This window comes from Apus apus, chromosome 4 (assembly GCF_020740795.1).
Source record: "Apus apus isolate bApuApu2 chromosome 4, bApuApu2.pri.cur, whole genome shotgun sequence".
Taxonomy (NCBI): Eukaryota; Metazoa; Chordata; class Aves; order Apodiformes; family Apodidae; genus Apus; species Apus apus.
In genome coordinates, this window is record NC_067285.1 from 90,847,336 (window position 1) to 90,861,291 (window position 13,956).

The 13,956-nt window shown below is 38.4% G+C and overlaps 1 protein-coding gene across 10 annotated transcripts in view; it reads left to right on the plus strand.

Moving 5' to 3' along the window:
• APBB2 (amyloid beta precursor protein binding family B member 2) overlaps positions 1-13,956 on the plus strand; it is a 160,408-nt gene that overhangs the window by 43,411 nt on the left and 103,041 nt on the right. For 5 of the 10 annotated variants that reach the window (XM_051616927.1, XM_051616931.1, XM_051616928.1 and 2 more), the window contains exons 1-2: positions 3,711-3,794; positions 13,497-13,565. In XM_051616927.1, the coding sequence (XP_051472887.1) occupies positions 13,547-13,565 (19 nt within the window). In that variant the 5' untranslated portion in view covers positions 3,711-3,794; positions 13,497-13,546. Of the gene's footprint in view, positions 1-3,684; positions 3,795-13,496; positions 13,566-13,956 lie in introns of those variants that run through there. The other 5 variants (XM_051616923.1, XM_051616926.1, XM_051616930.1 and 2 more) reach the window with 1 other exon arrangement.

A 13,956-nucleotide genomic window follows, 5' to 3' on the forward strand; every position in this document is an offset into this window, starting at 1 on the left:
ACAAAAGATAATGGAATTAGTTCAAGCAACCTTGATGGGTTGTGTCTGCTGTATGCACATAACTCTTGGTTTGACTAATTAAAAAAACCCCACCAAAACACTAGAATTTAGTTTGGTTTTTTTTAATACTGTCAAAAGATTAATAGAAGTAAAATGAAGCTCTTACCTAGCAGTTACAAAAAATAAGAAATGTAAAAGAGGCACAACAAAAGAAGCTCTGTAAAGAAAATAGCATAGAAAGATGACAGCCTCAGCTGAAAGTCATGGCAGGCCTCTCTGCAAGATGATTTATGCCCTCATTATGAGTGATGATGAGTAGCTGGTAGTTCTGTCACCACAGTTCCTAGAAGACACTTGGCATGAGGTGAAGTGGAATAATGCTTTCAGGTGCTCCCCTGGGTGGAAGCTATGCAGTGATAGTGCTCAGGTTTTATTTCCATGGTTGTCTGCAATTGCTTGCAGCGGTTGGCTGATCACCTGAAACAAATCAGGGAAGATGATCAAGAAAGGATAAAAAATATATCTTCATGCAGAGTCAGATGAAAACATTTCTTGAAGAGAAACCATAAGGCTAAATGTGTACTTGTGTATATGTAGTTTTAAATTTAACTCTAATTATGAAAAAAATCACTATGAAACATTTTTAAAGCATTTTTACAGTAAAATAACATTTTATGTAAATAGTAAATAGTAAAATAACTATTATTGAGTGGGTGGATTAACAACTAATAATAAGAAGACTTGATCCGATGTATTAAGTACATTTTGGTTTTACTAAGATTTACATGCAGTTGTGGATAGCTAAGTTGTGTACATTTAAAAATAAAACAAAATCCCAATCTGTATATACACTTTACTTGGATCTTTCAGAAGGAATGTTTGAAACCTCCTTCCATTTTGTTTACTGTTCTTGTGGATGTATATGGAAAATAAATGTCAGTTTTCAGGTTCTTTAATTAATGGCATTTGGATGCCAACAAAGTCACTTAAATTTTTGTAAGAATTCCTGAGGTTGCTGAAGCTCTGGAGTTCTTCCCAGATTCCCCCGGGTGACTGGATGTATTTAAAATGCAGGTCACCTTGGCTATTCTGGTTACAATTCAAAGATGATTCTTGAAAAAAACCAAAACCAAACCAAATCAGCATTTTCACCAGTCTTGATCTGGGTATGTCCCTGCTGGTATGTACAGCCCAGTATCACTGTTACTTTGCAAAGCAATTTAACTTCACTCACTGTGTGGCACATGCTTCTAAATTGACTTTTGATAGTTGGCTTTAATCCAGGTTTTAAATTTTTGCATTTTCCATTTTTTAGATGGTAGCTGATGAAACCTTTGCTGTAGTGAGACTGTATCTCTGTTGTCTTTTTCACTGAGATTTCTGGGGTCTTAAAATGTGATAATTTGGATGGCTGTACCTTTTGTTCGTCCCCACCTGGCCAATCCAGAGAATGGTTTATTCCCATGATGGATACACTTCTTTAGGAGAACTGTACTCTGGTTTAATTCAACTGTTTGAGAGCATAACTGTGGAGCTTGGGATTTTTAATTTAAATATGTTTGGTTGGTTGGTTTGATTTTTGTTGTGGGGTATTTTTTTATTATTATGGTGTAATGCAGAAGGATCCGTCTGATGCTGTGCTGATAGGTGGGGAAGGAATTCCATGTCTGATGTGTAGACATTTGATATAATTTTGTGAGTGTTACCACTTAAGAAAAGTGTGCACCTTCAAGAAAGACGAGAATACATTTATGAAAAATGAGTAGTCTTGCGGCTGCATACATACTGATCAAATTCTTTCACAAGCTGGGGGAAAAAAAAAAAATAAATACTATCATCTGATTACAGGTTTTTTCCCCCCCTCTGTAATTTTTTCAACCCTTACACAGCTGAGGAGTGCTGTATTGTACTGCGCTATGAATTATGAGCTTAGTGCATAGATATTTAAGGGGAGTAAACATTTTTATTGAATTTGGGGTGAGGGGAAACTTGATTTTTTCTACTAATAAATATGTTAGGTTTGGGTTTGATTTTTTTTCCTATAGACCAGGAGAGGGGAAGCAGCCATCTGCAACTTTTTTCCTTGGACAACATTATAATATGTTGAATTAGTAGGTCAACACAAAAGTTTGAAAAGGTCTGTTTGGCCCCTAGTAAGGAGTTGTCCCATATTGCCTTGCAAAAGAAATGCAGTGTTTTTTGATTTAATGTTAAATTTACTGTTTACCACTCACTTTTCCTCTTAATAACCAGAATTTGTTTTATTGCAAGAGTCAAGTCTCATTGATTCACTGAACTTTCTGCATTGAGGAGGGTTGGACAGGACACACTTTGTTAGCACTGATTTGGGAAATAATGGAGATCTTTACTTGCTTTTTGCACTGTCAGATGTGCAGCCCTGTGTTTCAAAAGTAGTCCACAGAAGCTGTAGCAATGTTATACAATTGAATTTAAGTAATTTTATGCACAGGCAGTCATGGTCCCCTTCTTTCCACTTGCCCTCACTAGCTACCAATACTAGAGCAAACACCATGAGCCAGTACAAGAGCCTAACCTGCTTGAAAATACATCTTTATGTGGAGTTTTCAGCTGTTTTGGCCCCCAGACCAGCTCACTGGAGAATTGCGTGCGTGCCAATATATATAAAAGGCTCATCCAATTCATGAGTAAGGTGGTATTGTGCTCAGTCAGGGAGCTGACATATCTGTGAAAATGTCCCAGTTTTAGTGCAGTGGTATTTCATCTGTGTCCTGATATTTCTCTCTGTTTCCTGGGTAAAACCAAGCTTGTGCTTATAGCTGCAGCCTGGGACAATAAAAATCCTTAATGAATTAGGAAAAACACTCCACAGAATGTGTGTCATTTTTTGGTCCTTCCAACAAGGGAGACAATTAAATAAAAGGAAATATCTCTTTATAAGCTACATGGTTGACATGCTATGCCTATTGGAAGACATCTGGGAACATGAAGGCTATTCAGATAGACTAAGAAAAAAGTAAAGCTGAAAATCAGCTGACAGGTGTATTTTAGTACAAAATCTTTCACTAAAGAAAGGAGCAATGAGACTTGGTTTTAAACTAAAAGTTTTGACAAATTCAGCATGAATTCAGTTGTGATTTTGGATTTGTGTTTTGTTATTCCAAACTGACCATAAGATTTGCTATGCATTTCTTATTTGCTTGGGGTTTTGATACTTCAAGAAAACTGATAGAGTAGTAAATAGCCTGCATTCCTGTAAGGACAATTAGTTTTTTAGGGACAGTATCAAAGTTACGTAGCACAGATAAGTTTTGCTTCTATGGCAGACAGTTCATAAACTTGTTGCTTAATGATTGCTTCACAGAATTGTTATTTAATCTCACTGGGTAACTTAATTTAAAGCCAAAAGCAAACTCATTCCTGTGCTGGTTGTTACGCTGTCCATGTCATGGATCAAAAGAAGCTACTATATAACCTGAGACTTCTTTGTGCCTTAAAATTTATGAGAGCTTATTAATGAAGGCCAGCCACTATTAATATATTTGTGCTGCATGTATAGCACAACAGTTCATCTCCTCTGACAACATGACTATAAATAATTTATAGATGCAGTTGTCCTGAAATTTGCAGGGGTCATTAGCATTTTAATGAAAAAGATACAGCTGTTGTACTAAATCTTCACTTTTTTTTCTTCTTCTCCCTCAGTTAAGCGTTTCGATCTGTACTTTGCAAGCAGCTGACAGCCTGTGGTAATGTGCTGACTGGCGCTATGGGCAGGCGGTACCCAGGGGCTCACTATCGGCCAAGCAGCTCATGTATGTATGCAATTGGTCTAATTTATCTGTGGCTTTATTACTTTTGAAGGCTGCTAAGTTTATAATATTTGAAATAATATTTATAAAGGACCTATTCTAATGCATACCAGCTCTCCTATGTGTGTACCCAAAGGGTGTGTATATTGATTTATGTTTAAACTGCAAAGGTGCTTTCTTAGAACTTTAAAAAGTGGCTTGCTGTGTGACTTGACAAAGTTTACTGCCGTGTGCTGTGTTTTCTGTTCAAGGTCTTCAACTTAATTTGTAGGATTTCAAAGTTTAGCTGCTGTTCCTCACTCCCACCCAAAGTTTTTATTACCAGATACCTTCAAATCAACAAACTACTTGAGTGTATCCTAAAATATCACTGTGAACTATAGCTTAAATTGCTTACAGCTGCAGCTAATCACTCCAAATTATTTATATGCTTGAGTTCAATACTATTAATGTTGTTTTTTTCTTTTGAATTGTATCCAGTAGGATACAATTCACTATCTCTTATGTTGTCTCTCACTGAAGGTTGTCTTCTGTAACAGTGCAAAAGCAACCTCTAAAATGTATTACCTGTGCCTTCCACTGAGTAAGCAGATGTCTCCTGTGCTAGTGCAGATGACAGCTACCACACCATAGTAGTTCCACAGTGCAGACTGTGTGAAATGAGCTGATGTGACCTTCCCTGGAGAGCTGCGTAGGGCAGTGCCTCGATTCCAGAAGGCTGCTGCCAGTCCTTGTGCACTTCCTGTTGATCCGTCAGTCTATTGAGGTGAAACTGTGGTAGATTAACTTTGGTTTTCACTCTTGTTTCTGCTGGAGCAGAAGAACATGATCCCATGTGGCTTTTCTTGGCATCAAAGCCACCTTAAGAAGCTCTCATTTCTGTACTGTTGTTTCTATTCCTGTAAAGAATTCTTTAAAAGCCTTGGTCACTTCCGGCATCCAGCTCCACACGTACTTGGTTAGCTGATGCAAGTAGTAAACTGCAGTGAGAGCTTACAGTTGTGGCAGGACGGGGACTTCCTAGGGTGGCTTTGCCAACAGATGTGAGGAACTGCACGGGAAGGTCCTGTATTAAGAACTTGACTTTGAGAAGTTTTCCCAAACCCTATGGCTCAATCCTCAGAAGTAGTAAAGCGTGTTTACTCTCTGTTGCAGACTAGTCATAAGTGTCATGAAGATGTGTGTTAAAATGGCACATTAGGGCCAACTTAGATACTACTTTTGCAAAGGTTTTGTCTTTGATATTAATGTCAGGATATCGTCTAACCTAGAACAGGGGAAATAAATGGTAGTAACAGTTTTTGCAGGGCGTGATATCCATGTCTCATGCCTAGGCTTGAAGCTCAGAGCTTTAAATTGATCCAGTACCAATGTAGGTAATCATGTCTTCCCCATTCCTACTTAGAGACCAAGTAATGGACATTAAGACTTTACCAGAATAGCCTAGGATGTTTTGCCTCATGTCTAGTTAAGCAGTTGAAGAACTAGAATTGTTTGCTTGGGGAAAAGTTGGGGTTCCCATCATCTGCCAGGGCAGAAACTTATGTCAGAACTGATTGACACCAGAACTCCCTCTGTTTGAGGACAGATATCAAAATACCTACTTCATGATAGCTTTACGCTTTTGTTTAGCCAAGTTTTCCCTTTGCTTAACTGCTCAGGGTTTCTGAGCCAGGAAACTTGCTTTAGTTTTCAGTTTTGTTACTGCAGGATTTGTGCAGCTTCCTGGTGCCTTACATAGTAAGTGTTTGGGGCAGCCAACAATAATGGCATTGAAATTGCCCAGTCTTTGGGAAATGTGGATCATAATGAAATCTGATAGCAGATTAGATCTTAATGAAAGTGCCAGTAGAACAGCATAATTTTGCCTTTGGAGGTTGGTTTTTTTTTTTCATAAATAATGAGTAATTGCACCATCTCAGCTACTGTATTTCGCATTCACAGTTGTTGCAATCTTAATGCTGTACCATTAAGGTCTGGGTGAAGCCTTAAGCTTTAGTGCCTGACTTTTATCTTCTCTCTGTGCGTACATGTATTCTAAATAAAGTCTGTGAGGGAAGGAATTAGGTCTGTGAAGAGTATGGCAGTTCTGTTGCTGCTTTGGTGGTGAGATACTATTTAATCTATTTATGACATGGACAATTTTGTTGAATGATTTAATAAATTCAATTAATGTAATGCTGTGCAGTCTTAGGAGAACAGCAAAAGGTTCAATCAAACACGTAACAGTTTAAATAGAAAACACCGTATTTGAACCCCAGTACTGGGAAATAGATTTGAAATACAGGTGCTGAAGATATAAGAAACAGCAAGTTGTTTAAAATGTAAAATTGAAAGCTGTGAATTTAACAGGTGCGTGCTAGTTTAGACTTTTAAAAAGTCTAATTAAAGAGCAGTGATCTCCCTTTATTACTGACAGTAAAGCAAAGCAGTTTTGGGTGTATCTCTGGCTCTGCCTAGAACTGCTTGTCCTGACTTAACACTACCTTGTGTGCTGTTTTGTTGGGTTTTGTTTTTTCTTTTCTGTGCTTTTCTTGTGAAAAATATGTACTGAGGATGTACAGTCTCCAGCTACTGAGAAGCTAGGTTTTGTAAACAGACTTATTTTTCCTGAGCTTTGTTTATATTTTTTCTAGTATTTGCTCATAAAACCCACTTTTCTACACTGGCTGCAGCAGTTCTCCTGAAGACACAGTACTATTCATTTTGTTACGTAGCCTCATTTTTTTTTATAATACTGTGGCAAAAACAATTTTGTTGTGTGCATAGAATAAAAGGAAAAAAACTTTCTAGTGGATTGGCTGTGCACATCCTGTCCACAGCATAATAATTAATTTATTTTAGTTAATTGTAGTGTTTTTCACAATATTGAACCCTGAGCAAAGTGTTTCAGAGAAAGTGAAATTGGTTCCATCTCCTTTCTGCTGGCATTAAATGCTCAGGAAGGGTTTAAAGAGCAGCAACAATGTTAATATTAAAATGCACAGTTCTGTGAGAGTGCTTTTAAAAAAAATAAGACCTCATTTTTTCAGAAGGCCTTGAAAGTGAGAAAATGCAGGAATTTGTGGATTGTACTTTTGGGCACTTGTTGGCCTTTGGAGTGTGCCAGGATGTAGTTGCAGTCCTATGGTGGCATGTCAGCAGTGACTGCGACAAAGGGACCCACTTGCGCCTGGAGCTCTATGATCAGTCCTTACTGCCCACAGAAGACAGCACCATATCTCCCACCCTCAAGTCACCCTCCTGATTTGTGGCAGGCAGAGGTGGACTTTTATTTCTTTTTTAACTATTAGAGGTACTTTTTAAAAGTTACTTAGGCTAGCATCCATATGGAACGATTTATTGATATAATTCTGCCGGTATAATTATTAGAGCTGACTGCATTTGATTTCAGAAACTTCTGATAGTGATTTCTATTATTTATTTATTTATCTATTTTTTTCCCAAGCAAGCCTTTCTGGGGAAATACACTTTGATGACATGTTCCTAAGTCAAGAGTGAGGCTGAAAAGAAATATCCCTTGTGGGAAGGCACTCCCCTGGACTGTGGACGGGAGAGGTTCAGTCTCACCTCTTCCTGATCATCTCCCGTGCTAGAGCTGCTCTTATAAAAAATTCAGTATACTTGAGGGCAGAGAGAGCAAGGTTGATTTTATAAACTTGGGGTTTGATTTCCCTGCAGGAACACTCAAATTCTTGCTACCTGTGTCTCTTCAGCTTCCTAAGCAGTGCTCCGCTGTGACCTTCTTCGCACTGGGGCAATCCCCCGCTCCTGGTCTTGCAAGTGGACTGTTGCTTAGTGGAACTGCTGGAAAGTCTTTGCTTCATTGCAGTGGAATAAGAAGCAACTGCAAGAATAGTGGCATTATAAGTAACAGCAATCCACTGAATGAACCCCCAACTTCCAGTCTCGCAGCCAGTGCCAGTAATTACATTGCTGTTGTTAGTCCAAGTTGCATTGGTGTGAAAATGTACTGTGGAGTGGCTCTGTGGGCCTGGCTTGGAGCCACTTCCAGAGTAACAGAAAACTCACCCAAAGAGGCACCCTGACTCCCAAGGAGGAGTGTAAGCGCTGTGCAACTCCTTCTAGAAGCATCCCAGTAAAATCCTACATTGGCAAAATCCTGCCCTTTTATCTCCTGATCTTTTCTTTCCAGAGAAAAGACATCTTTGTGTAAACAAGACTCAAGCCTTAGTACTGCTCAGGTCATGTTCAGGAGGGACAGTTTTCTGAGAAGTTGCTTAAAAGCTCCACCTAATTGTTGCTTAGGTGAGAAAAAGGTGGGAATACAAGACGATTCATGGAGTAAAAATTAAAAGAGGCCTCTTGGGTGATCCTGGTGAAACCCCAAAAGATGTGTGGGTTTCTGCAGACAGGAGCTGATTCGGAGCCTGCAGATAAAAAGCTTCCTTTAATAAGTGTGTGTCACTCTGACTGTGTATCATCCCTTCCAGTTTTATTTCCAAGCATAGGCAGGTAGTGCCCCTACACAAGGACCCTGAGAGGTCTTTTTCTTCTTCATGCTGAAATCAATAGAGGGCTCTGAAGCTGAAGGTTTCCTAGTAACTCTGCTTGAGGTTGTGTGTGCCACCACAGTATCGGATTTGCATCACGTCCGTCCCCTTTCACAGAAGCCTCAGTTCCTTTGGTGTTAAAGTGCCTTGTGGAGATCTTTGAGTTTGGATAAGAAAAAGGAGTAGGGGATTTTGGCTAGCATGTCAAGAACTCAAGACTCTTGTTGAAATTCAGGCCAGTGATACTACTTGCTTGTTCTTTTCCACTTGTTCAGTGTTTTCTACAGCCAAGTTTTCTTCTTGTTGAAACTGAGCACACTTTAAGCCACTTTCAGTGTATAATATAAATGCCAGTAAGTGCAGTTGATGTTTTGTTATGTTCTCTTTCCACTTTATTATGGATTTATGTGTTTATTTTATGGGGACCATAAAGCAAATATGATAGTTCGATTTTATTTATGAGCATGTGTTTTTGTTTTATATACAAGCATTATGGGTAAGAAGTTTCTCAGCATTAGTACCACAGCATTCTCAAGGAACTTTATTGCTACAGCAGGCCAAGATTGAAGTTATTTGTGTATTCTAGTACCATAATTACATCGGGAGAGTTAGTGGTCATTTAGTAATCTTTGTTCTGTCAGCTTAAGTAGTACTGCAACAGTTAGTTTATAAACTATATGTTTTGAAGCATTTCTGTTTTGTCCCATTAAAATTTGGTTAAAGACAATACATAGCTCTGCAGGGAACTTTCAGCCTTGCTGAGATGTAGTGTTTTGTGTAATGAGCCTTATTTTAGTTCAACTCTTGATGGAAACACAGACTAGAAATGTAGAGACTCTTTCTGGTTTAACGCATCCTGTCTCTGAAATACAACCTGTTCCATTTCTGGGACCAAGGGATATGTGGGTAGGACATCTGTCCAGCTTTAACTACATCTGCTAAAACTGTCTTAAAAGTGCATATCTAATAGCTTTACCTAGGTGAGATGCAGTAGGTTCTTAAGATGTATGGAACAGAAGCAATCTTGTCATTGTGCAAAATCTTAATTTCCTCTTCTTGAGAGCCCTGCTAGTTTCATTTTGCAAAATCTCGCAATCAATCTAGTGCTCTGTTCTGTTATTAAGACTTGTTTTTTTTAGTTTTGCTCACAGGTCTCAACTTACTGTTAGCAATTTGAAACTATTTGCATACACTTATGAATTAATGAAATGAGAGGTTTTCGTGCTTTATATTGAGACTTTTGATATTTTTATTATTTTATTTCTTTTCATATAGAGTTGTATAGAGTTTACTGAAAGATTATTTCCCATTTATTTAATTTTCAGATTTTCATTTCTAGAGCTCAATTTAACCTTATAGTAACAAGAAAATAATTTTTGTGTACCATGTTCTTTTAAATGCGTGTTAAGATCTCAACTATAAGGCAGTGAGAATAGTGGGTTCAAAACGATTGCTACACATCTGGGTAATTTGAGAGTAAAAACATTTCTGAATAACCTTGATAAGAGCTTAATATGTAACAAATCAATAAATTTATTACATGTAATTCAGACTAAGTTGTATTACAGGTGATGCCATGCCATCAGAATTTAATTGTTTAAAAAGAGAAGCGGAAGTGCCTGTGTTGATGTGCACGCAGTCAGTTGTTCTCAGGGAAGCATATGGGACTCGGGAGGATGCAGTGCTGTTTCTAGGCCTTGCAGGAACAGTCTTGTGTTTGCAAGGTGCAGGTAGCAGGGCCACAGACACAATACGTGGGAGGTGGCTGATGGTAATATATTTTTCTTTTTTTCTGTCCAGCACAGGTGTTGTGCTGCAATGTGAACTCATCCATTGCATCTGACAGGGGCCGAGTTCATGTTTTTGCTCTTTCTGTTAGTATTGTTGTGACCTGTGCTTAATCTCTTTCCTGCTTCCGCCGCTTGTGTCTCCTGATGGAAGAGCTTGGTACTGGGGCTAGTGCCATCACAAACAGCTCCGAAGCTGGTGCTGGGCACTGCTGGTTTCTTTAGCCCTGTTCAGCAATCGGTCATCTTTTTAATGGTTCTGCTTCCTTATTTAAGAGCTGTTGAATTATCTAAGTTAAATTTATGTGAGGCTGAAAAATCCTTGGTCTGAACTCGGTCTAATCAGTCTGGTTCATTTTGTGTGCCAAATATGTGGCCATTGATTCTTTTCCATTACTCCATTAAGCATATGAAGAGGCTGCCTGTCCTACAAAACATTTTGGTTGCCTTTTTTAACTTGAGGCAGCTTATCCTATCTTTCTTCATATGGCATCATGCTTTGGTTTTGGTAATTCTGATCAGATTTGATGATACATTTGATGATACCTTCAGACTTGGTAAGAGTTATTTTTGGGTGGTACTTAAGATTGAAGTTGCAGGACATGGAAGACCAAGTCCTTCTTGCTTTATTAGTCATCTCAGTTGAAGAAATTTAAGTTACAATTTCTGAGTTTGTAACAAAGAAAGGTATGCTTGTACCCTATATTAGCATGTGCTTTAGCGTAGATTTGTTTGTAATTAACAAATAAGTCTGAGGTGTGATCTTCATTGTAGGGATTGAGTAGTTTTATAGATAGATTTTATAAATAGATTTATTTATATATAGATAGATAGATCTATATATATAGAAAGTTTTATAAATAGATTTTTTTTTTAACAAAAAGAGGTTGAGGCTCAGAAGTTTAATTTACACAACAGGATTAAAAAAAAAAGATGGAGGTTTGCTTAGCAAATGTCATTGTGAATGTATAGATCCGATGACAGAAGGTCTTACTATTACTTGCTTGCAAGTAGCCAATAGATGAAACACACTTTCTTGCCTTAACAGCACTGAGTTTGCCTGCCAGACTGTTCCATTCTACACAGGGGGGAAATCTAATTAAAGGGAGAAAATTTAATTTGGAAAAGACTTAGTATACTGTCTTGCATTTTCCCTATTAAATGCAGGGTTAGTTGTGATTGCATGTCATGGTTATGCCTTGTATAAATGAAATAACTGCTCTTTGTTTCTCAGTGTGATCACTTGATTGAAGAATACTCCAGTAGCAAGAGATGTTGCAGGTAGTCTGCAACAGTTTTTCAATCAGATAGTCAAATACACACTGCTTATGCAGATGCATCTATCTTAATAAAGTTATAAGTATAGGAGCAGTGGATTTAGCTTGTTTATTTTTTATTTCTTTCTTTTTCCTTTGTAGATGTTAGAATCTGATTCTAAGAGGCATCTTAGTCCCAAATTTTTGCTGAATGAGGGATTTTACTCGCTGTGTGGGAAGGGGGAGGGAAAAAATGGGAAATGGGAAGGTGGATTACACTTGAGGGCCAGAACTCATTGCAGGATCTGAAGTTGTTTTTTGCTTAGTATCATTATTTAAAGTCAGATCAGCATTATGGATTTTGGTTAATAAGGGCATTGCTGGAGCAGAGACAGCACTGCTGGTAGGCTGTTGCAGTTCGTTGGCAGCGTGTTTAGCTCTAGCAGGAAAAATGTAATTATGTGGCAGCAGGGGCTGGCAGGGTGCCTTCTGGGGGAGGAGGAGCCAGGACAGAAAGCTGGTTGCCAGATGGTTGTTTCAGTAGGACTAGGTGAAGCAGAAATAGCTGGAAATGGCAGAAGCTGTGTTTAGCAAGCAGGTTGAGAAGGCAATATTGTTGTGATGTGAGGAGAGAGCCAGGGCGGAGTAAAGAAGAGAGCAGTGATTGCCTGCTTGGGCAGGGTGTTGGACTAGATCTTGAGAGGTCCTTCCCATCCTCAGCATCTCTGAAGTTTGTGTGGAGGAGTCTGCAGACAGGTTTGAGTATGCACATTCAAGTTGCTTGCAGTTGTGCTCCTTTCCTTCTCTTGCATTCCCAAAACTGCTCTGTGCACCATCAGAATTTATTTTCCTGGCTTTGCTGAGCATTCTCTCTCCAGCTTCCAAGCTCAGTCCAGCAGAGATTTCATTGCTGGAGGGAGCATTGAGAAGAAAAACACTGGCTTTAAGATCATCATTGGTTGCTGTGATCTACCCCAGCATTTCATCAAGTGTTTGTCCCTCCTTCCTTTTCCCTCTGAAAGTGTTTTAGCAAACCCTGGTGTTTACGTGGATATGTAGGCTAGAAGGAGAACGATGACATTTGACATGAAGAAACCTAGCCCTGATTCTCATTTCAGCTACATTAATGTCAATTTAGACTTTACTAGCATGCTTTTGGGCTGACATCTGTTTAACCATTACTATTTAGCTGATCCTACTTGAAGAACGTGGATACAAAAAGATAGTGTGTTAGGATATTTAATTAAGAGTTAATGTTTTAACATTGGAATTCACCCGTAGAAGCAGAGGGAGTTAGCTAGTGGTGAGCTGCAACTCTTGTATAATGGAGGCATTCTCTCCACCTGCTTAGGTGTTAACTAGAGCCAAAGTGTACAGAACCTGAAGCTATAGGCCCGTGGCATGAGTTCATTGTGAAACGTTTTGTACTCAACAGACATCATTGCAGAAAGTAAGTCTGCTGTGTGAAAAAACTTTGTAGTCTCTTTCTTATGTTCCCTAGACACAATGGCAGAAATAGTCATAGGTGCATATAAATGTCTTGGCTCCCACTGTGTGTGTCACTTGTATCCAAACCAGAGATTTTGAGGTAAAATGCTTTATTTACTAGAAGATGGCCAGGAAGGGGTCCCAATGCAGGAGGTAATTGCCTAGTTTACTTTTTATTATTCCCATTTACGGCATCAGCCTTGCAATCTATGCTTCTTAGTTTCACCTGCTGGATCTCATTCTGCAAATTCTCATGTGAACATGCCTTGCAGCTGTTTTTATTTTTACCAGTGTTGGTGTAGTTTCATTATTAAGCTGTAGTTCTGTAACTGAAGAAAACCCCAGATTTTCTAATGCCATGAATTTTTTTGCTATAGTATGTTCATTAAACTGGAGATAATTGTTGAATGTGTGCTTCTAGTAAAGTGCACATTAAAAAAAATGTCATAGTTATTTTTAATTACTTGTTCTTGTAGCTGTAGGGTAGCCTCTCCCATACTTTAATGACTGTCAAATGTCATTGAAAGCTTGAAAGATCCTCACTGTTATGTTACCAGAGTTTGTTTAGAATGCTTAACATCTCTCAGGAACTTCTGAATTGTGGAATTTTTATTTTGTGTTTTCCTTTGGTTTTAATTCTTAAATGATCCCTCTTTTCAGATTTCAAATTGTAATCTATTTCCTGATGCATTGCTGACGCCCCGTGAGCCATGTCAGAAGTACTTCCAGGTCAGATGCCCTTTAAAAGATTCTCCTATGCAAATATGTGAAATTTTCCTTTTCTTTTACTACTGCTTCTTCACAGGCCCATATTTTGCTTTCATCTTGCACTTAACCACAAAAAAGAAAGCACTTTCATTTCTTTTTAGCCGTGTGTTTTTTAATAAGCTATTCAACTTCTAAAAACTATTTCTGTGGACAATACAATGCAAAAAAGTCTTATTAGAGGTGAAGATAAATTGGTCATGCACTGTTTTCTGTTTCCAATGGCATTTTCTCTTTCCTCCTTCTAGCTCTGTAAGGTTAATGACAAGATTGGAAAACATCAATAAAAGCCATTCAAGTAATAGTGTTATTTGTGTTATTATGATGCTTAGAAAATTGGGACTACTTCGTGCTA